At 42.2% G+C, this 23,212-nt stretch overlaps 1 protein-coding gene across 4 annotated transcripts in view; it reads right to left on the reverse strand.

Moving 5' to 3' along the window:
- LOC115376785 (adhesion G protein-coupled receptor L3) overlaps positions 1-23,212 on the reverse strand; it is a 209,142-nt gene that overhangs the window by 133,970 nt on the left and 51,960 nt on the right. For all 4 annotated transcript variants that reach the window (XM_030076553.1, XM_030076550.1, XM_030076549.1 and 1 more), the window contains exon 3: positions 15,807-16,032. In XM_030076553.1, the coding sequence (XP_029932413.1) occupies positions 15,807-15,861 (55 nt within the window). In that variant the 5' untranslated portion in view covers positions 15,862-16,032. The remainder of the gene's footprint in view (positions 1-15,806; positions 16,033-23,212) is intronic.

Here is a 23,212-nt window from a genome sequence, read left to right on the forward strand (position 1 = left end):
CTGGATATTTCCATTACTTGTACTACTTGGAGCGGCGTTCTTAATCATGATGCTTACAGGGGTGCGCAGATGATATAAGGCACAAATGAATATTTCACACAATGCAGTTACTCAGCAAAAAGGGCATCAGAAAGGTCACAGGAAAAAAATGGTCATTGGGAAAATGTCGCTCCCCTGCGGAGTTTTAAAACATCACTCAGAGGGGACTGCGCTTTGGAGTTTTGTTGCTTTGTCAGTGGTGATGCTCTTAAGTAAAAAGCGGGGAAGTCTGCCACACTCAAGAGAGGCGGCACCACAGAGCTTGTTCTTGTCCCGTCGATCAGTGACATGGTGCCCGGATCCAATGCCTTCCCCGAGCCACTGGGCACTTGAGTGCAGGCAAGCCAGATGAACAGTGACCTTTAAAAGTAATCAGTAATTACAAAACAGGGGCCGAAGGGTCCATATATTTCATTTCATTTCATCTCCCAAGAAAGGGAAAAGTGTCAGAGACAGGGAGGTCAGGCCAGCCACCGTACATGTGATTATGATGATGAGCTTGTCTAAATGAGTCGGCCACACTCGGATAAACAGATGTCGCAGACATGTGACAGCCCTCAACAAGAGAAACGTATTTTTAGATCACTTCCAGCGTCAGCTGAAGTGCAGAAACTCAGACACAGTGGATAATTTCCCAGTAAGTATGCGGCCTCCAATTAGGCCGCCAGCAAATCTGGCGAGATGCCAAATACATCCCCAGCATCGCAAAAAAAAAAAAAAAAAAACTTGTTTAGATTCATAATATGTAGAGATATAATATTTCATTTTGTGAGGGCAGGCTCATTTCCTGCTGTGGACTGCACAAACTGGAAACTTGGGGGTGGGAGGTGGTGGGCATTCAAATGAACTGTGATTGAATTGAATTAATGAGAGATAGATGGAGAAGGAGTCGGTGAGAGAGGAGGAGAGCGCTGATTCAACACATCAAACGTCTCTTTTTCTACCAAACGTCACTGGATGTGTGCTGCCCACAAAGCTAGTAATTAATTAGCGCATGAATCGAGATGCTGTTATTTGATTAGACCAACAGGAGTCTGCCACACCCACTTCCTAGTGTGCAACAAATGACATGTCTTAAAAAAATAAAAAAATAAAAAAAGTAAAAAATGAAACATAATGTAAGACCACTTCATAAGGAAGGGGAGCATCTTTGAATTGTTACTCTGAGAAGTATGGCATTTTCAATAATGCATGAGAGATTATTTATCTTGAAGTGGGAAACAGTTCAGGCAAATTGTTCTCCCAAGTAAATTACGTTTACATATGGCCTAAGGCAACCAAATTCTCAAAGGCTTTCACACTGAGCACAAAATTATCCAGGAACCGAACTGTCAGAGAACTCCGCAGATAAAGCATTTAAGGGAACAGCATCAATAAAACAATGTTTGTACTGGAATAAAAAGAATCCAAGAGGAGGCATTGGTGCAGACTTTGTGCTTATATCACCAACAAGCTCAAAGAAACTTCCCAGGAAGTTGAGGAGCTCCATGGTTTAATTAAGTGAAAACAGAAAAGTGAGACTAAATGAGGTAAATTATTATTGAATTTTTTTTAACTGAAAGAGTGACATTAAATGATCCTTCGGCGATGATGAAATTCGAGAATCGACCCTGGGCATGGCGTGACAAACTTTCCAAAACAACTTGATGGCTTCTGACAATTTGACCAATGATGCCGCTAAGCACAATTAGCATTAGTCATTGTGACAGGACCCAGAAATCCATTCAACACGCCATATGAACAAGCCATTTGTTTTGTTTCTACTCGCATTCATTGACACACATTTGAACACGTCAATTGGCAACACACCAAGCACTCGCAAATTCCAGCAGAGGGAGAGACTGATGGTGTTTCGCGGGGCAGCGACATGCAAACAAGTGTTTCAACCTGTCACTCAAACTGCCCGTGATGCCTGGAGGTAAATTAGCGCTTCATTGTTAACAAATTAGCCCGGGGTGACTTAGAAGGGAACCAGATACCATACAACACCGATGGTCATGGCTGCAAAAAACAACTGCATTGCTCTCCTCACACTGTAAATATTTAAGTGGCTTAGTTAAAAATGAAGGAGGCAAGCTCCAAGCAGCCTGTGGCTACGGTGAAACGGACAACAGATTAAAAAAAAAAAAAAAAGGGTGAGTAGTGCAAAACTTGGTGAATTGGGTGCTAACTGGAGGGGAATCTGTTAACAGTGTGAAATGGTTGTAATAGATAGCGCCGTCGTGTTTGCGTACACATAAGGAACAAACACAAGCACCTTGCCATCACTCCATAAAGGCTTGATTCACGCACTCGGAACACAGGGGTGAAGTGACTTTCCATCCAGCAAGCACTTTCATTTAATTAATCACAACTTCAATTCATTAAGTGCAGAGCTGTGGCAAGAAAAAAAAAAAGTCTCCCATCAAGGTCTTGTGTTAAAAACCACTCCGGTGTGCAAATTACAACATTAGTTTCTTAGGTCAAATCCACTCCAGCTTAGTGGAACTCAGTGATTCTCCTCAGCGCAGTTCAAGCAGCCTCATACTGTAACTGAGATTAGCTCAATCAAGCCTCATTCTCGGGATCTGTTAGATTAAAAATTCATCCATTCTTCCAGCATAATTTCAAAAAAAAAAAAAAAAAAAAGAACACTTTTGTGGGTTGTTATGTGCCATTATTGGTTTGTTTTTGTAGTGCTGATTCTGAGCAAATTATGGTCATTTTCCATTTCCTTTCCCTGTGTGTAATCAGGCTGGAGATGTGTGTCGGGATTCATATCAGTGAAGTGCGTTTTGTCAGATGGTCCAAGCCGGAGGTTAGCCTGGGGAGCTGGCGGCCGCTGTGGCTGCGCCTCCCGACAGCGAGCTGGGCTTTGTTCAGCTCCCGTCACGTCTGACATTGTTTTGCTATTTCCTCTCCTTTCATCGCTTTTCCCTCTCCTGCTCGTCCTCCCTCCCTCCTGTAAGCCACCCACATGTGTCTGCATCACTCGGGAGACCATCTCAGCCAAGACTAACACACCTCACCCCACCACCCACCTCCCAGGCTCAAATGAACACAATTTCTCTCACATATACACAGAGAATACACACACACATGCACACACACACACACAGTTCCCAGAGCAGGCATGACTCAACATGCCCCTATAGTAACACAGTTTAATTGAGGTCAAAAAAAGAAACAAAAGGCTCATTTTCTTCTTATGTGAGGGGAGAGCAGACCTTTTTTCCCACTCTGCTGTTGCCGCACATCATCAAACGGCATCACCCAACAGCACACAGGAGCAAGACTTTGGCTAAATTTAGCACATTGTGTAAACTGAGACAAAACTAAAGTGCATCCTCACTAATCCAAACCTCTCAGGAAACGGAGGTTGTTCAGAGCCTTCAGACGAGAGAAAAACATTGCAATAGTGAGGAGAGGGGAGAGCAATCAATGTGAAAAATCTATGTGTATTTCCCAAAACATCCTGAACAATCTACTTTGCCGCTGCGAGTGTGGTGTTAACTTTTCGTACTCTCATGCTTTAATGTGTATTTATATCCTCTGTTATCCCGTAAAGCGCTTTATGATTAACTTGTTTCCTAAAAGCGTTTTCAGAAAATATTGAATCACGAGCAGCCATAGTCGACACGAGTCAATTTTTTTCTGTTGCACTCAAGATGTTATTTTTTTGCGTCATTATCTAATATACCATCTGTGACTTCGTGATCGATAGCTTTTCTAGTGCTATACTGTGCTATTTCAGCATCCTCCCTCCAAATAGCAGGTAAAGCCAAGATATATTCTCTTGCATCTTGTACTTAACCTTATGGAGAACCATGTCTTTACACATGCCAGCGCACTTCATTCACTGCCATAGCAACCCGAGGGATAATACTCTGTGAGTGCTCTTCACATGAGATTCTATATGAATTAATAACCAAAAAAAAAATCTCTTCCTACAATGAAGAGGAAACCAGGTGATATTGTTATTTGAATGGATCCCAGGGCTCCTGCTTGCAGTTGTCATATTAACGGTGCAACGTTGAGAGCAAACAGAACTGAACTCCAGCACTAACGCACGAGCAGTGATGTTAGCGTCATGCTATCACAATGTAAAACTAGAAAAGTGCCCGTGCAGTTTCTGGGGAAACTGCATGGGCAAGCAGGAAGACGCTGAAAACAATTATCAATAAAAAAAAAAAAAAAAGTTGTAAAAGCTCTGAGAAGGTTGAAAAGTAGAAAAATTCTAAGCCACAAGCTGAATGACGTTCCTGGCTCAAAGTATGACAGAGTAACAAATCATTGAACATTGCTGAATTTTGGAGCAGCTGTCCCATTCTTTCCTATGGGGAAAAAAGTGTAAATAAAGCTTAATAATTCAAAAAGTTTTCAAGTTTTCAAAAAGTTGAATACAAGCAAACATCACACAAAGAAGCTGAATTTTTTAAAGTTTGAATGAAATTTTTAGCACTAAGGATGTGGAAGTAGTTACATGCCAAAAAATGTACTGAATAAGAAAGAAAGAAAGAAAGAAAGACAGACAGAAAGAAAGAAAGAAAGAAAGAAAGAAAGAAAGAAAGAAATAGTAGGAAGAACATGAGTGTGCAAGCTTCCAGATTTCCCACTAATAAAACCTGCCTCGGCAAAATGTGATGTGTGCTGTGTATCAAGAGAATGTGTGTGTGTGTGTGTGTGTGTGTGTGTGTGTGTGTGTGTGTGTGTGTGTGTGTGTGCCCGATGTGATTTGTGTTGGTGTGTGTGTGTGTGTGTGTGTGTGTGTGTGTGTGTGTTGACCATAGCCATGGTAAAAAGCACTTAATCTGTTTTGACCCCAATCAGTCAGCACGACACTGAAAATAAACCACCCAACAGCACGCTCTCTCCACACTGCACCAATTGTATTCTCGACAACAACTCATTGGTGGGAGGCTGACAAAAACAACACAAAAACAAAACAAAAACAAAAAAACAAGTGTATTTTCCAACCTGAAACAGGCAGAATGGGGAAAAGAGTGGAACATAATTTACATAAAACCACATATTGGTTGTTGATGAAATCTAAAGATGAAAATCTTCTTTTGTGTTTGCTGTGAGGGCTGTATGAAAAATACACTATGGCCTTATTTGGCATTTGGGGTTCTGGGAAGTGAGGGCAAAAAGAGAATTGTTAAGTTCCTTGCCATTTGTTTAGTTTTACATGAAGAAAATCAGAAAATTTAATCTCACTACCACTGTGTCCCTGTATGAAATAGTTTGCATTCCATTTCATCAAAAGTATCTTCCATGAGGTCTAACTCTGTGAATTACACACCAGCATCCTGTTTTCTGTGGCAGAGCAGGTTTTGCAATAAACCTGAGCCATTTCTGTATTCCCTACTCCTCTTACAGTAATTTCTACTGCAGTTTAATAACCACGGGGCAAAAAGCATGAATTAATACCAATTAAAGCTCAGTGCTGTAATGTTTACTTACATAATGAAGAACAAGAAAATATTCAAATGGAAAAATTAAGATGTGATTTCATGCATATGCATCTTATGTTTTTAAGTTAACAAAGACATTGCCTCATATTTTTAGCGTTATTACTGTCACTACAGGCTTAGGCCATGCTCATCACATCAAGTGGTGCCTAAAAAAAAAAAAAAAAAAAAAAAAAAAAATGCAATAGTCTGATTTGACTGGAACAGATTTTAAGCGCTACGTAAAAGGTCAAGCAGCTGATGGGCGCCCATTCCTCATTCGCATTTTTCAGGCAAACAGTGGGCGACACAAGAAGTATCTGGATGAGAATAGATATCAACATGATTAATTGGTGGTGGTGGGTGGAGTTGGGGTGGGGGGTGACTTTATAAACACCTAAAGGATGGTGCAATCTAACATGGCGGGTGGCATCAGCAGATTAGAGGCTAAGTCTGAAGCCGTATCTGTCTTTAACGGCAGCTCTCTTCTTCTTCTTCTTCTTCTTCTTCTGTTAAGTCCCTTGTGGTCTGTGCACAGCTGGTGTGTATATGCCTCTTTTGTGTGCCGCCTATATGTATACATTTGCGTATGCTCACTTTAATGCATTATGCATTAAAAGAAGCACGGTGGGATCTTTCCTCCGAGGGATAGTGCTATTTGGTGCATATACCTATACATTCAAAATTACACGCAAATTGTGACACTGTTCATGGATGACAATTATGAAGCAAGCCCCTCTGCTTGTTCTGCCTTTGTTCCTCCTCCCTAGACTCCAGATGCGTTCACGTAACATCGGCAGGGGGTGCGTGGCGGCAACATTTCAATCTATTCACAATCTTCTTCCAGCCGCCCCAGCCCATCCGGCGGGGATAGCTGCTAGGCCATTTCAGTGGCTCCATACTGTACACGTCTGGTGGGTGATGCAGGACTATGCACTCTCATTCTAAAGGGTCACAGTGGCTGAGCAGCTAATTGCACTAGCTTGCAGCAGAGCCTCTTGCAAATGATTAGCAATGATGGACTGCCAGTCAGGAGGATGAAGCAAGAGAGGCAGGGGAGAGGGGAGGAGATGAGGTGGGTGAGAAGGCGAGGTAGCTGCGAGGAAAGAAAAAAGGAGGTAGGAATTGTGTGAGAAAAACATGGTTCTACGGGGGAGATGAGAACAAATAAAGAGAGGAAGAAAATGTGTTGGAGACAAACCTGGTGGCGGAGATGGTGGTGGTAAAAGTGACAATCTGTCTCCTCAACCACCCACAGAGTGCAAAGTAATCTCATTCCACATGTACACAACATGCAGCGGTGCTACACCACCGCTGCAATTAGCCTGGGTGGCTACGCTACATCAGAGACACACAGCTGCAGCGATCTCCTTTGATTGTCTTTTCCTCTGTTTTCAAAATGGCAGGTATCAGACATGAGGTTATTGTGCGGAGATAATCGACTCTGAATATGTATGAAGAAACATGCATGCGTTGCTCATGCATCAAATCATCTGTCCACAATTCACATACACAAATCACACATGCGTTGTTGCACTGAAATCTGACAACAGGGATAAGAAGCATGAAATAGAAGGGAATAGGAGACTGTAGGCAAAACATGCCACACATGGTTTCACACTAGCAGGTGTGGAGCTGTGATACGTGATACAATATCACATCGAGGCAGGCTTACACCTAAAAACTCATTTATTTGCCAAACTTGTTACAGGGAAACAGAAAACAGAAAAGCTTCATCGGCTGCATGTATTTGTTTAAACCCGATTAAGGGCAAATTCTTGACATTTTTTTTGAAAGTGTAGGTGTAGGTCATTGGTGTTTTTCTTTTGTTTTTTTTTTTAAACATTGTTCTGCCTTGTGATAAGAAAATCAACATTCAGGTTTTGTCTTTTGTTTTTTTTGTTTTTTTTTTGTCTTTTTGCTGGTGAGGACTCAGGGCAGGTCAGCAGGGCAGACGCCTGTCACAGAAGTTGAACCCAGGCCTTCCAATAAATCTCATGTCATCTTCTTGTTTGTTTTTCTTTAAGGACAGGTTTGGTATTTTTCAGTCGAGGCCATATTAAAATGTTGATACCTATAATTTATCAGCATTCACATCACAGCCTTACTGCTATTTTATGTCAGGAGAAACTTGCAACTCTTGAAACAATTCAAATGCCACATAAACCTTGTTAGAAAGCATTTGGCACACCATACAAAATATTTTTTAAGACCAAAAACGAGTACCCTGTTTGAATCTTCTGAAGGCACAATGGCTACTGCTGACAGTAAGATCGGGATATGTAACGCTATACAGTAAAGGATGGGTATCGGCAATTTATTACAGCCTGAGTTGAAAAATATCAAACGTATCCTTTGAGACATTTATACCATCCATGACTATAATACCCAGCACTGCATGTACAAAGCTTGCATACAGCTGAAACATCTGCTCTGGACCTCTAAATGGCATTCCATATTGTGGAATCCTGCGGCCTGCTGTGGAGTGACATCCCTCACTCTGCATCTCCTGTTTCAATCTTTCCCTCAGCCCATCTCGTAGGACAGAAAGGAGTGCATTATCATAGTGTAAAAGGATCTCCCTCCAGTTCCCTCTGCCACCATCTCGGGGGCAGTGATCATGGAGGGAGAGAGAGAGCGAGAGAGGGAGACAGAGCATGCATGCATTAATATGTGTGTGGAGAGGGAAGGAGAAAGCGGGTGCACCGCCGGGGAATGTGCACCTGCAATTTTTCTCACTTGTCACAGTTGGTCTTTTGTAGGCTCCAAGGCACAAGCCCTATCGCACGGGGAGATCTCTCTGCTTTTTTTTTTTTTTTTTTTTTTTGGGAGGGGAGGATGCTATGACCCCCTTATCCCACCTCCTCCATCCTCAACAAGACACATCAACTATGGTGAGCTCCATCTCAGTTCAAACTAGCCTGAGGTTAAAGGAGGACAAAAAATAAGCGACGCAACAGACGACTGGACAGTTTGACGGAGCAGATGAGCGGCAATGCCTCTTCAGACCAATCAGATGTAAACAAAGCCCTGCAACAAGCCGAGGATGCAAATGAAAAAAAAAAAAAAAAAATGCAGATGGAAAAACGACAGACATGGGAAGACGCGGGGAGAAAAACGGGTCTTTTGAGGTCACACTGAACATGAAACAGTCTCCATGCAGATCTGTGTGTGTGCAATAAAAAGGGCTGGGAAAGAAAGTGTATATTCCTGTCATGTTTGAGTCCTATCTCCCATGGGCATCTGACGCCCTTAAGCAGCAGGCCTCTGGGTTTCTTTAGGGAGTACAGTTAGGGTTGGGGTGGGGGGTGGGGGTGGGCTGGTGGTTTTAGGTGATCCATCAATGGGCTAAATTGACGATCTTTCCCGTGGCTGACAGCTGCAGCGCAAGATTGAGGGCAAGCCGTGACCCTCAGAGCCTGCAAACTGTACATCTGCAGAGAATGTAGTGGTGTGTGTGTGTGTGTGTGTGTGTGTGTGTGTGTGTGTGTGTGTGTGTGTGTGAGTATGTGAGCAGAAGGGGGAAGGGCACAGTGAGAGAAATATGTGGTCTTCTGTGTGGGAGGTATTTAAGAGTAAAAGATTAAGATAGAGAGAGTGTGTGTGTATGTTGTTCACGCATGTGTGTCTGTCCAAGTGCTAATCTGCTATTTGCCTTAAGTCTGCATGTGCATGTTGGCACATGTATGTGTTTGCATGTGTGTGTGTGTGTGTGTGTGTGTGTGTGTGTGCACATGAAAAAAAAAAAAAGTGTTTTCCTCACCATGCAAAGCACTGGAACCATAGACTGCCTGACCCTGGCATCCGTCCAAACAAGGAAGTAGGGGCTGCTACGCTGAAGAGCTACCATTACTCTCTCTTGATCCATTCCTCCCTCTCCTTCCTTTTATTTTAATGAGAGCACAATTAATAAGGAAATGGAACAGCCTCCCAAAGGAGACGGGTTCCTCCACAATGGAGGCCTTCTTTTGTCAATGGCTGTATTGAATTCCCCTACAAGGCCGCTGGGCCATATTGAAGGCCATCTCCAGTATCGCACCCCCCCCCCTCATTGCTTGCTCACTCGCTCCATCTCTCTCTTATCCTCAAGGTCTGTTAGGCTAATCTGTGCCACAGTAACATTTGATCCTCCCACCTTTGCTCCAAATGCAGACTTTACAATACTTCATATTGATTTGCCAAGATGAGATACCAGGTTAGTGAGGTTATTGCTGGGAGAGAAAGGGTGGCAAGAAAGGTAGGAAGGGAGGTAGGGAGGGAAATAGGGAGGGAGGGAGAGGGAGGGAGAAAAAGAGAGAGAGGGGACGGGTGGGTGCACATTGGCTTGCCTACAGTCGGTCCGCTGCTTTGTTGGTGAACTTGAGTTTGAGGCAAATGTAATTAGATCTTTAGCATTCTTTCTTTGTCCACAACAAACTTAAAATTCACCCTTGTGGCTCAAGTGTTAAATGAGAGAAAGAGGGGAAAAAGAAAGAGATCAAAAGGAATGATAACTAATTAATCCCTTTTTTTCTCCATTTATTTTTCACTTCTTCCTTTTGTCGGTCAAATAAAAGCAGCATCGGCTCGCCATTTCCTCTGAGTCACGGACAGGTAGGTCTGGTCTTTTTCTCTGCGGTGGTCTCGTGCCCTCAATTGACCCCAGAACAACCAACAACAACAGGGCCCCTCTGCTTCATTCACCAAACAATACAGGACTATAATTGAGTCTCACCTACAATACACAAATGGAAGTAACAAAACCACTTGATTAGATACTCTCATTGTGTTGGTAAATTAAAAAAAAAAAAAAATTAGAATATGTTCTACCTTTTTAAGTGTGGGATGCTTGTTCTGGTCACAGGCTGCCATTATGTTGACTTTTTCCATCAATGGAAAATGCCAGAGTGTCTCAGCTGAGGCAAAGGAAACAGCACTTGGCTGTTTGCTGTTGTACGGCCATCAAGCAGCATGTTATATAAGCTAAAGCAGGCATTCACTCGCTCTCCAGGTGCTTCCATTGAAACATGATATGTGTGTCTCGATGTCACCCAACAATGCCAAGCAACACTACAAGCTGATCGATAGCTGTGGCTAAATTGAACCCCTCCCTCCCACGCACACACCCCCGCACATGCACACGCTCTTTTGCAAAATCAATACATTGATGACTTATATTAGCGACCCACAGCTAAGAAACCGCGCAGCCCACACAAGGTTTAACCCCTGCCCAATTCACATGAAAAGTGCATATCTACAGATGGGGGACCCTAATCTGGGTAATTAGAGAAAGCATACAGTACGGCAGCCAGGGCTGGATTTTAATCATGTGCTGCTGCAGTAGCACAATGTGTGGGGAATAACAGGCCTTGCCCAGCTCTCCTCATACCTCCCTCTTATATGATTGTGAAACTATATGGCTATAAGAGCTATAAGACAGTCAGAAGACAGTCCTATGAAGCAAAGAAATTTACATAACTGTAATATGTAACATTGTTGCACAGCATGCAATCATAAGCCAAAGCTTTTACCTAACACCTTATGTGTCATCTTAATGCAAATATGTCACATATGTAAACACACGTGGATGTGTTGGATGGATTATACTGGCAGGGGATAAAAAAAATGTAGATCGTCTGTGTACATTTCACAGTGTGTCCTTTTGAGCGAGGGAAAAGTAATTAATTTCGGAAATTGAGTAAAGTGTAGGCTGTTGCATTGTCTCCCTGCATGGTTTCTGTTTGTCCTTCCTAATCCTCACATACCGCCCACACCCCAAATTACTGCCTGACCCCTGCTGTTATGCAGTGGGAAACCCTGTGGTACTACACGCCCACCCTTTCTGCCCTGTGTGCTGGTCCACGGGGTTACTTAGCTATTCCGTCTCCAGCCTGCTCGACGCTGCACACACACACACACACACACACCATACACTCACACACACATTATGTGGCCTAATGTAAACTAACATCCACTGCCACTTGACCCTGCTGTCAATATCCGTCCTCATTAAACACCATTCGGCAAGCTGCAAGTCCGCTTTAAATGGCATCATTCAGCGCTTACTGAATTATGCCTGAGGAACCGAGTGGATAGGGATTCTAATTCGTTTATTTGGAAGGTATACACGAGCCCCAGTAAGAGCACCTATAAAACTTGCAGAGGCATTTAACCCCACAAAGATTCAGGAATCACATCATGCTTAATGTTGCCGTCATTCATTCCTCTTGGGTTGCAAGTTCTGACAGCGATTTGGCAAAGGCAAGGCCTACGGTATACCTTACGAGCAGCAAAAGCTCTTTTTTTCCTCCCACTCCCCATATCAACCAGCTATTGATTTTTTTTTACTCATTATGGAACAACTTAAAAAGAGAAGGCTTCTTGAGTCTCATGCCAAAACAGCACACGTGATGGGTGTATTTCACTGAAGGAATTACAAGGGTTTGAGAACTGAAATTGAATACAAAGACAAGTGGATTACACACGTTTTAGCTTATATCCCAATCTAATAACTCTACTGAAATGAGGCCACGTGGTCTGACAATGTGGGAGACCATCTGGGACTGCAACACCAAAAAAAAAAAAAAAAAAAAAAAATGCATTTAGAAGTGAGATATGGAATAAGCTGGCATCCAAATGACAGCTGTGGAGGCCGCCCTTAGGGAAGGTATAAAAATGAAGTAAATTTTCCATAACTGCTGCCCAATTTATGTATTTTCAGTCACAGGAAGCATTGTATGGCTTATGGGGGAGAAGAAAAAAAGCGTAATCCATTTCCAGTGAAAAGAGAGGCAACTTATCATGTTAAAGCATTTAAACCAGGGCATTTTTTAAGCCAATCGATAAAACATTTTGAAGACCGTCAACAAACTTTTCTTTTGATATGAGCTGTCCTAATGACTTAAACTATACCTTTTACCAGTAAAAACAGATCCATCTTTAGATTAAAATACATGAAGTCAGTACGGTCCACCAGCCCTGACAAGCTGTGACAGTGAAACAAAATACCTTAAATTATCACCTCATTTGCCTAATAAATTAAAGACATCACTGAAAATTACTTTCTTAATATAATGTCCCATTTAGATGCATGCATTCTTTCATCCTTAGAGCAACTACGTACCCCTGTGTTACACTGCTGCAAATGAATGATTGACATCCACCCACCTGAAAGCCCACTTCTTTTACATGCTTCAAAAAGCATCACAACAAAACAGTACATGCCTCAGAGGGCTCTACCAAGAAGTTTCTCTTCATTTTGATATATGAGCTCAAGAAAGTCATTTGTTTAATTAATTAAGCAAATCAGGCAAACCCAGGGATGCCAGGGCGGATGGAGTCAGTGCGCCGGCACAAGGAGATTAATTAAGTGGATCGGCCATGGGAACATTGAGACTGACACTAGACAATTTGCTGCTACTGTATGCTTGCTAGCATTACTAGCAATAGATACTTCGGCATGATCAAAAGCTTTTAAGGCACATGTTTGCTCAGGTTTCAGTAAATGCAGCTGACATCGCATAGGTTAGAATGAGTGAGATGGACGGGGTCACTTGTTTATTTTCCCTCGACTGTGTAGGAAGGTGTCTGCAGAGCTCTCTTGACTGCGGTTGGAGTAATTGTCAATTACCTGACTCTGTCCTGAGCTGGGAACAACATAAAAACACACACACCACACACACACACACACAAATACACACATGCTGAATGGACGCTTTAGGCAAATACCCCCCTCGCTGGCTCATCCCTCTCTCCCCGCATCCCACCCTGCCTCACGGCGATATCTGCTTCCAGGTTTGATATATGCACAAGTCTCTGACCATGACAAATATGTCAGACTTCATGCTTTGGTCTCTTGCAGCGGTCCATGAGCTGTCATCCATTATAGAGTCTGTCTTTGATTCCACGGGGCGGCATTAAGTGGTATGAATATAAAATCCTTCCCAGCGCATTTTACATGTGCAGAAACAAATGATGAATTTGCTGCTCAGGCATGACCAGAGCGTTTGGGCGTTGCTTTTCCATTGTTATTCATTGCTATCAAAATGATGACATGGGATTGTGGGTTATTTCTCTTTTCTACCCACTGACTGCGTCTTTGCTGGTACACTGTCTAGTTTTGCTTGATTCTCTATGCTAAAATAAACATGCATGCACACACAAACTGATTTAGTTCTGGGGGGGGGTTCTAGTTGCACTTGTCCAGAGGCATTCCTTATTTTCAGACAAAATTGAGGACTAAAGGGTCCAACAACTGAATTTATGTGTCAAATAAATGAGAACTAGGAGGGGGAGGAAATAACTGGAAACTGAGGCTCTGCTCGTTCAACTGTATGGATTTTAACAGAAGATGGTGTGTTTGTGTATTAGTATGAAGTGAGTATTATGTGTGAAACAAGCCATCTGTGTCAAAAGAACCACTGCTATTCCCCATGTTTAACTCCATTCGTGTGTGTATATAGGTGTGTGTGTATGTATGCACCCAGCCATATAGTATATAGGGACAAGGGACTCTACAATACCATCCCAAAGTAGGCCAGCATCCCCTGAAGTACAAATTTCGAACACTCTCAGGGAAAAAAAAAAAAAACACACACACACACACAATGGCATGGTGGAGAATATTCCCTGCTGCAAAACGAAGGCTTCTCCTTCTAGAATTCACTGGCAACATCTGTCTACTCACGGCATTGTGTTTGGGTGTTAAACGCGATTGCTTTGTGTTGACACAACTGCCAAATAATTTATTTGGAAATGTCAACCAATTAACCGGGCATCGGAAAGCCGCTATTTGTGTAAGCAGGTTCAGAACTCTGAAATTTAGTTTCCCTCAGTTGCAGCACCAAAAGCACTGGCGGGTGGTTGGTTTGCCAGTTTGAAGTCACTTATTCCCAGAAAATCAATGAGTCATTGATTACTAGGGCATGACTGATTCAGAAAGCAGCGAAACTGATTCCAGTGAACTGATTGCTGGAATAAACACTAATCAAACCCAAGGTCAAGAGGTAGGAACAGTAGGAGCCAGCAACACCGGCCACACAAAGAATGTGTGGTGAAAGTGTGGATGCTTGTGCATGCATGATGTTGCTTGTGTGTGTATGGGTGAGAGGTCTATTTAAGGTGCTGTCTGTGAATGTGTGTTTCAGAGTATGTCAGCGTGTGTGTGTGTGTGTGTTTGCTTAATTTATGTTAAGGTGTGAGTGCTCACTATACATCCCTTTCTCACCTTGTTATTTGACGGAGAATTATGGCCTTTTGCAGTTTAAATATGCAGCCTACTATCCCCATAGTTTATCTCCCTGGCTCTTTTGGCGCAGTGGTACTAAATCAGCCGATTTATAATGCCTCAACCCCTGGTCAACAGAGCGATACAAAGGCAGATGCATGACATATCACCATCAGTTGACCTTCTCCCACTGAGCACTAAGGAAACCTTGTGCCACTGGGATGGTGTGCTTTCGTTAACACTGTAAGTTGCCCTGAGTCACCATGCACCCCCCTTGATATCACAGCACAAAAACAATTCAATTAGCTTGAAATCTCCCATTAATGGTTTTAGCCGTATCAAATTAACATTTTTATGGGCCATTGCCCCACTCCCAACACACCCTACATCTAAACCCTAGTTGATTGTGACCCCCGCCCCCTACACACGCACGCAAACCACCCGACCACCACCATTGACTTCTTTTAATCTGAATTTAAATGACTTCATTTACTTTGCCTCAGAAACAATCCACAGAGGCCAAAGGGAAACTGTAAAATCTACGGCGGCTTCCGCTTGCTGAGACGTGGGGAAAGAAAGGCCTCGCAAATTAATCTTAAGATCTTAATGCGTGAAATGATAAAAGTCTTTTTTTTTTTCCCGTGCAATTCTCACTATCTTAAAAAATGCGCCACAAAGCCAAAGTAGTGTTAATGATTCTTTGAAAATAGTTTCAGTTCATTTTCTATTGCCAGGAGAGCCAGAGAGACTGAGCCAAGAGAAAGAGGGACAGATCTAAAAATAGACAGAAAATCAGAGAGAGAGAGAGAGAAAGAAACAGACAGCGGAAGTGTGTTGGAAGGATACGGAGAGAGAGGAGAGAGGATAGAAAAAAGTTGCAGGGAGTTTGGGGAGTAAAAACTGCTAATTAGCGAGAGAAGGAGATAGACACGGAAAACTAGACAGACATGAAGTCAGGAGCTTTTATCATGTTGACAGAATCCAGCTCTTAAAATGGCATAGGTTGAAATTCTGATATGGCTTCAAATCATGCCAGTCACAAAATGAAAGGGGTATGTGTTGCGTCCACATCTACACATCCACAAACACACACGCATAAAAAACACACACCAACTCTAATGAGCCAAACTCACCCAGAGCGGCTGGTGCGAAGAGGCTGGCGAGGAGGAGCAGGCGTGCGGTCCACATGGCCTCCTCCTCTTACCGCCCGCTGCTGATGGTCCCAGTTGAGATCAGTAGTCAGTCCTTTGCTGGCAAAAGCCTGAATCCGGTGCTTACGGGATGGCACGGTTCCCTCCGCTGCACCACACTCCCCGCGACACCGCAAGTCCTGTTGCACTGCTGGATGACGTCCAAAAGCTATAATGAAAAACAAAAATTACCTGTTAGCTGAACAGAATTTTAGAGGTGTTTGGCGAATACGATTTAGTGTCTGTTTGGGAACTGCACTGGGTAACAGAGAGCTTCTCAGTGATTCATGCATTTAAGAGAGCCGGAGAAGTGGGTAGTTTGCACTCAGAGGCACCACAGATGGATGCGTCGTAGCCTCATCGTCCTTATACACAATCCAAATGGCGCTGTGGGTTTCAAGTTGTCATCCAGTGACATACTGCAAGTTGCTCAATCTCCAGCCAGCTGAACCCATACTGGGTGTGATCAACTAAACACTAAGACAGTGTGAACCACAGAATGTATTTTTGGGCACTCTGTTGTTGTTTGCTCATCGAAGTGTTAACTCCCCCCTCACTCCACCTCCAGATCACTCCCACAGAGAGGCGGGGAGCGAGTGATGAAGCGCATACTCTTCTGGGTTTGACGGTAACTGTGTGAGAGCGTGAGAGCGCATGCACATGTGCTCCAGAGCTTGTGTGTATGAATGTGCTTGGCTTTATTTATTTATCTTTTTTTTTTTTTTTTGTGCCTGATGGTAATTGACATCAGAGACCCAGCGGCGTTTCTCCTTTCCTGCGGACATTCCTGTGGGCACGAGCCCTAACCTCACAGTTTGAGTTTTTGCACCTGTGAAAGTATTCACAGCACCCAAAAAGTGACTACTGTGCTTGCAGGCTTTCCTCCCAATTCCAGACAACAACAAAAAAAAAAAAATCGCTGGACAGATAAAGTCACTGAGCCGGACGAGCCAATGTAACCCCTTGACCTCTGCTAAGCTCAAGAGAGCGCCATCACCAGTGAACACATTATACTAGCTCACGTAAAATGGATTGCAAACATCAAATGTGATTTTGCATGCACTTATGATGTTGATTGGGACACTGCAGGGACACTATTATAAATACAGAGAAAACATATTCATGCAAGAATAAATCCAGAAAACACCGGTTGGAGGACAAATTGTTCCATGATGTGTATGCCGATGATATTCTTAAGATTATCTCCACAAACCCATGTCGTTATATTGAGGTTAAGTAAGCTTTAATGATCGGGACATCCAGGCGTTCCTATTATCCACTATCAACCATGATCTGCTGCAGCAATATCATCCCTGCAAAATGATACAATCCAAAGAGGGCCCACGATGCTGATATCCCCTACAGAAGCATTATCCCTGCACATTAGGCATTCCATACTGCATTTAATATTTCAGTGGGGATAATTCCATTGTAGGACATCAGAAAATCTGGTTACAAAAGGTCATAACGTGGGCACTGCACCGAAGGACAAAGCACTTGAGGCAAGGAAACCAGAACAGGCACCGAAACTCAGCGTTACGTAAACTCTCTCTACATTCTTAGTAAAACCTCTTCCCTTTTTTTTTTTTTTTTTCCTCAATCCTCTCTCCGTTAGTCCATGATGTTTGTCATGCCGCTCTGTGCTGAGATTGATAAGGTGCATTCCTTAGGCACAGATATATTCCCCATTTAATAATCTAGCTCTTAATCCTAAATAAATAAAATAAAATAAAATAAAATAAAATAAAAAAAACAATCCTAGACAAGAATAATCAGATTTTTTGGAGCAGCTATCAGCAGGGTTAAGAGGCAAGGACCAAGCCTATCAGGAGCGATCTCTCTGCATAAACAGGCCATTTGGGCATTATTAAGAGGTTAGAAGTTGATGTGCTCATCAAGCAAGTCTTGGCTAATGGCCAGGAGAGAAGAAAACTACAGATTGAATCTCCTGCCAAAGGCAACTAGTCTGAACCACACTCAGCCCTGGCAATGTTTGTATATATGATGCCGTGGCTTTTAAGGATGTGAAAATAGCAAAGCGAGAGAGTATATTGTTATTTTGATCGATGAGATATCCTCGCGAGTAAATAGCACTTTTAATAAAATGCCCTGAAAGCTGCAGGGGAGGTAAAGGAAATATGACATCAAATCAGATAGCTTGGACTCCCCTGACAAGAAGTACATAGGAATGTGTTCCAGAAATAATCAAATTCAAATGCACTGCCCAGGCAGAAAATTGTCCCTGACGTTTATACTGCAAAGGACAATTTCTAAATTGGTGGCAGAGATGCAGAGGGAAAAAGGAGACGAAATCACGACAACATATTAAAAAAACATATCAGAAGAGACAGCCTATCACTGATTTCCATGGCATCAGCTTTGGCATGTGGCCTTTTTTTGCAGGCTTTGCACCCAAACTGTCACAAAAATACAGCGAGCGAGTAGCTGGAGATAGAGGCTACGCATGTGACAGGAGACAATGAGAATTTCTAGTCCCCTATGGATGTATGTATGTATATGTCTGTGTGTCTGTGTGTGTGTGTGTGTAAGTGAGATTTTTTTTTTTCCTGAGTCTGTGTGTGTCTCTATAAACGCATATCAAAATTCACAATATCTCACAGAACAACTGATATGCAACAACTACTTGCACAGGTGTTACATCGAAATTATCACATAAAATGAAAAACACTTCACTATCACAGTTTTTAATTTGCTCTCACAAAAAAAAAAAAAAAAAAAAAAAGTGTGGGCTTAGGTACAGGAACAACTCCCAACCGCCAAAAGAACACATCATAAAATACATATTTATGAGTAGGGCTTGGACCCAGTTCAATCAAAAAAAAAAAAAAAAAAAAAAAAAAAAAAAAAGAGAGAGAAAAAAAAAGACAAGACAGAGCGGCAGTCCGGCGTTGCCAACTCGTCTTGTATTCCAGAAGGAGCCTTATGATACATTATGGCGCTGACGTTTCAAGGGTACTTGTTCTGAGGGGGATTTAGGATAACTCCCTTAGATAAGCTGGCCAACATTTAGCAGGCCTAGCAGCAAACGGCAGCGTCTGTTTTTCAGCCACATCAAGGAGACTTCTTCATTACTGCCTTGGTGTTTCCGCAGAACAACTTTTCTCTCTCTCTCTCTCTCTCTTTTTTTTTTTTTTTCCTAATCAGTGATGTTGTTGTTTTTGTTATTTTAGTAATCTGTCTGTACCAACGGGGCTCAGATGAAACCTGACAGGTTTAATTAATTGACTTTTCTATCTAGTTAAAGTAAAACTGCGCCGGGTGACACAGATAGCAAGGGGTGTGGTTGCTGCTGGAAAGCTTTTTTTTTTTTCTTTTTTTTTTTTCTCACAGTTGGTCACACAACGCGGTGGGAAAATGAGAAGAAGCAGCAGAGGAAAATGAGAGGCGAGCATTGAGGAGAAACAAAAGGAATCTGCGTTGGCTCCATTCTTTACAATGGATACTCAAACTTTAAAGCTATATTCAAAAGAATTATGTATTAGAATTCATTTTGTGCACAGAAAATGAGCTGAATTAATCATCAACGATCATCGATCAATCATCTGTTTTCTGCAACATGGAACAAGGGAAGCACTACAATATAAGACAAGAGAAAAAAAGGCTATGCATACATGTACATATAGACTTAATATGCTTCAGCGCACCACAGAAATGCTGATAAGAAAAAGAAAAGAAGCTGAAAACTAAAAAAAACACTTATCAATGACCAATGTTAAAAGGTTTCACCGTTTAAAGCTTGAAAAAAATAAGCTGTTTCTCTTTGCTTATTCAGTACTAAACACCTCCTGCTAACTTGACACTGATAACTCTCTTGTTCTCAACAAGTAGCGAGATATTAAGTGAGAGTCAAATGTGTTGTGCTGCAATTAGGCTTTCTGAGCAACTGTGCTTTGTCAATGACACGACACTTGGGGGGAAAAAAAAAGAGGAAGAAATACACAAGCTGTTCCTCAGGAGGGCCTCGGTGGGAACCCTTGATAAATACCAATACCATATGAAAACAGGCCTCTTGCCACCTGCTTGAATTGAATATAGAAAGACAAGGAGTCAAAAATATCCCATGCTGTGGTATTGGTTGAAAAATAAAAATGAAAAACTAGATAATGGCATACATATGAGGCCAAATGTCATATTATAAAAAAATAAAAAAAACTTGACCCTTGAAACAATAGTGGGTAACAGCTAACGAGGATAACATATTTGAATAAATATGATACAGATGGTACTATCTTTCCATCTATCTGTTGTGGAAAAAAATCGGATGTATTTGTGTGGCTTAGGGTTACAGGGATAAGTTCATGACTGTCATAATTACATTTTTTTTCTCATAGTAAATGGCTGCAGACCGCGTGTGTTTGACAAAAGCCCGCTCAGCCTCCTAGCTGTGCCAAGACGGCGTCGCTGCCCTGCACATCGAGGAATCATCATTCTCAGTCCAGTGCTTCCCTCACTTTCCCTCTCCGTCCTCTGAATGCAAGCCACTTTGCCTGCACCCTTCTAAAATATGGTATGCCAATTGTTTTACAAGCGCTTTACATTTACTTTACATATTTAAATACACAACTACTAGTTTGCATGTCAGTCCCTGGCCCTCCACCAAGATTGCTGTGTAACAGCATCACTGAACACTGGCCTTGTTTGCTAAAGCAAATGAGCTCCACACAAGCACCCTGCTCCAAGTCTTTATTTATTTATTTCATTTTTTATTTAATTTTATTTTTAAAGATGTCTTAATATTTTCCTCACCACTTCCTCAGCGCTACTTTTCAACTTTTTATAAGGCTGCCAAACAAGGTCAGAAATGGATGGGAATTTGGGGAAGGGGGGAAAAAATCCTCAAATTTTCATAAAATGCTTAGGAAATTGAAAAGGAGGTGGCAAAAAAAACTGCCCCTGATAAAGTGAGTCATTTTCTTTTTTTTTTTTTTACATTAAGTTGTCATATATTCACACATGAATGTAACTACTGAGCCTCAGTGTATGTCATTTATGTTTACCTATGAAGAGCTGGTTCTTTGAGGAAGAATCAAAAAATGCAGCCTGAAGCAACAGGAAATTGCCCCGCTGTTACTCTGTGATGATGTGGTATGATTTAAAATAAAAACAAATCTTACTGGAACAAACTCAGTGGTTATTTACCAACAGCCAATGCATATGTAGCCTCCTGTTTCACAGTTCAATAATATCGGCCCCCAAACTGAGTAATATGGCCCAAGGAGATAAGATCAAGAGGGCAGAAAATCCCTTTAAAAAAAAAAAAAAAAAAAAAAAAAAAAGTTAATTTCTTACCCTGTGTGGCCTGATAGTGCTTATCATATGAAGGACTCTGGCCTCTGTGAACCTAAGATGAATATTGGGGCAGGCCTCATATGTGTATGTCACCACCTATCCCAAAGTCACTCCATCACCTAAGGAAACCAAAGATGCTTTTCATTAATCTACAATAGGCCCTATAGGCGTTCTACACAATGCTAATCCAACAAAGTGAAACCTGATCTTCAATGTTATCTGATGGGGGCACACTAAGTATGATGTTACGAGTCACGCCTGCTTGAATCCCTCCCACATAACACTATGTAATGAAGTGGGATCGTGTTGCCGGGTTAAATACCATGTCTCAGATTTTCAAGTGTGTTCCATGTCCAGATGCTTATCAGACCAGAAGGGAGGGCTTGGTAATTTTTATGAGACAGACAGCGTGTTCATGCAAATGAAGTGTCTCATATAAAATGAATATTAATCAAGCTCTCTGTCTGCATACATTTTGATTGATGAGCACTCACTCGGAAATCTTAGCAGATGAGCTGAGATGATTAAAACTGAGATGATCCTTTTCCCTTTTTAAAGTTAAAGATTATTTTTCCACTTGGCTCCGCTTCCAAACATCCCTGATGGCTTAAAACGGAGCGGGCAATTTTTAAATATTAGACAGGACTGAATGTCAAAGTAATGTTTTCCTAATCCTTGCTGAAAGGTGTGAAAAACTGAAGGTAAATGGAGAGCACTATCTTAAGGTACTATGTGCATCCCTGGAGACTGACAACTTGAGCACCAAGGCATTCACTCATACAATTGGTTTTCCGCGAGGGACCCCAACACAGCTAGCCAGTGACAGGCATATAATAGCACTAACTTTAGCCTGCACAGCCTCTGAATGGTCCTATATGATAGGCTTGTTGAGTGTGACTGATGGCTTGGGTTAAATAATAGGACAAAGACATTGCAGCCCCTCCTGACACACACAACTTCCCGGCTAAAAGACAATAGCGACACAATCTATTAGTGGAAATTACTCGCACACGCCATAAAAAACCCAGCTGCGAACAAATAAAACAAATTACCATTACAAATATTTAACATTACGCAGGCATACAATGGGGATGGGTTACAATGCCACCAGGGAGAGAAATAAAAGCGAATAGGCCAGGCGGATGTACAGTTGGGTGAATAAATGCAGATAGATGCACGGTTTAAAGGCAGGGCAAATCTGCCTTGAGACAGCGCTCCATTATAATGCAAAGCTCAGACACTATCCATTTTCTACGTCTTTCTTCTCTTTCTAACTTGTCCCCTGTCTATCTCTCTCTCTTTCTCTCTCTCTCTCAATCTCTCTCTCTCTCTCTCTTTTTCTCTCACACATAGCACATCTTTCCTAATGCAGCACAAATGGATCTTAGAGCCAGAGAAGGAAAGAGGGGACAGGACAGAGGAAGAGAGAGAGAAGGAGAGGGAATTTCAATGGTAGGGTAACAGAGAGAGTGAAGGATGCAGGGTGATGGCGCAGGAGGATGAAGCAAGAGGATGATGACGCGAGTGAGATAAATAGGAGGGGGCGGAAAATGAAAAACAAAATAAACAAACAAACAAAAACACAGACAGGTAGACGGAGGTGAAGGCATATTAGCTGGCATTTGCAGCTCATGAATTGTGGCTGGTCTCACCCTGGAGTGAATCCAACGTACAACCCTCGTAACTGCTGTTGCTATAGTGGCTCAGGTGGGCAGGTTACCATGACAACCTTACCTGTTGGCCATTAATCACCTACCAGGAGCAATTGGCATGCTGTGCCCACAAACACTGGCACAGTCATTATGTGGCCAAGCTTGATTTTGAATTTGAGCTAAAAGGCACCACATCACATGGCCGCATTGTGAAAGGCTGCATTGTTTCCTGAGCGGAAACATGCTGATTTTATTGTCAGTATAATATACAGCTATATAGAGAGAGGCATACTATGATAGATTTAGCAGACTGCAACCTCAAAATTGAATCCCATGCACCGACAGCGCTCATATAGATTTCTCTTTACACAGCAGAGTCAATATATT

Source organism: Myripristis murdjan, chromosome 18 (assembly GCF_902150065.1).
Source record: "Myripristis murdjan chromosome 18, fMyrMur1.1, whole genome shotgun sequence".
Lineage (NCBI taxonomy): Eukaryota > Metazoa > Chordata > Actinopteri > Holocentriformes > Holocentridae > Myripristis > Myripristis murdjan.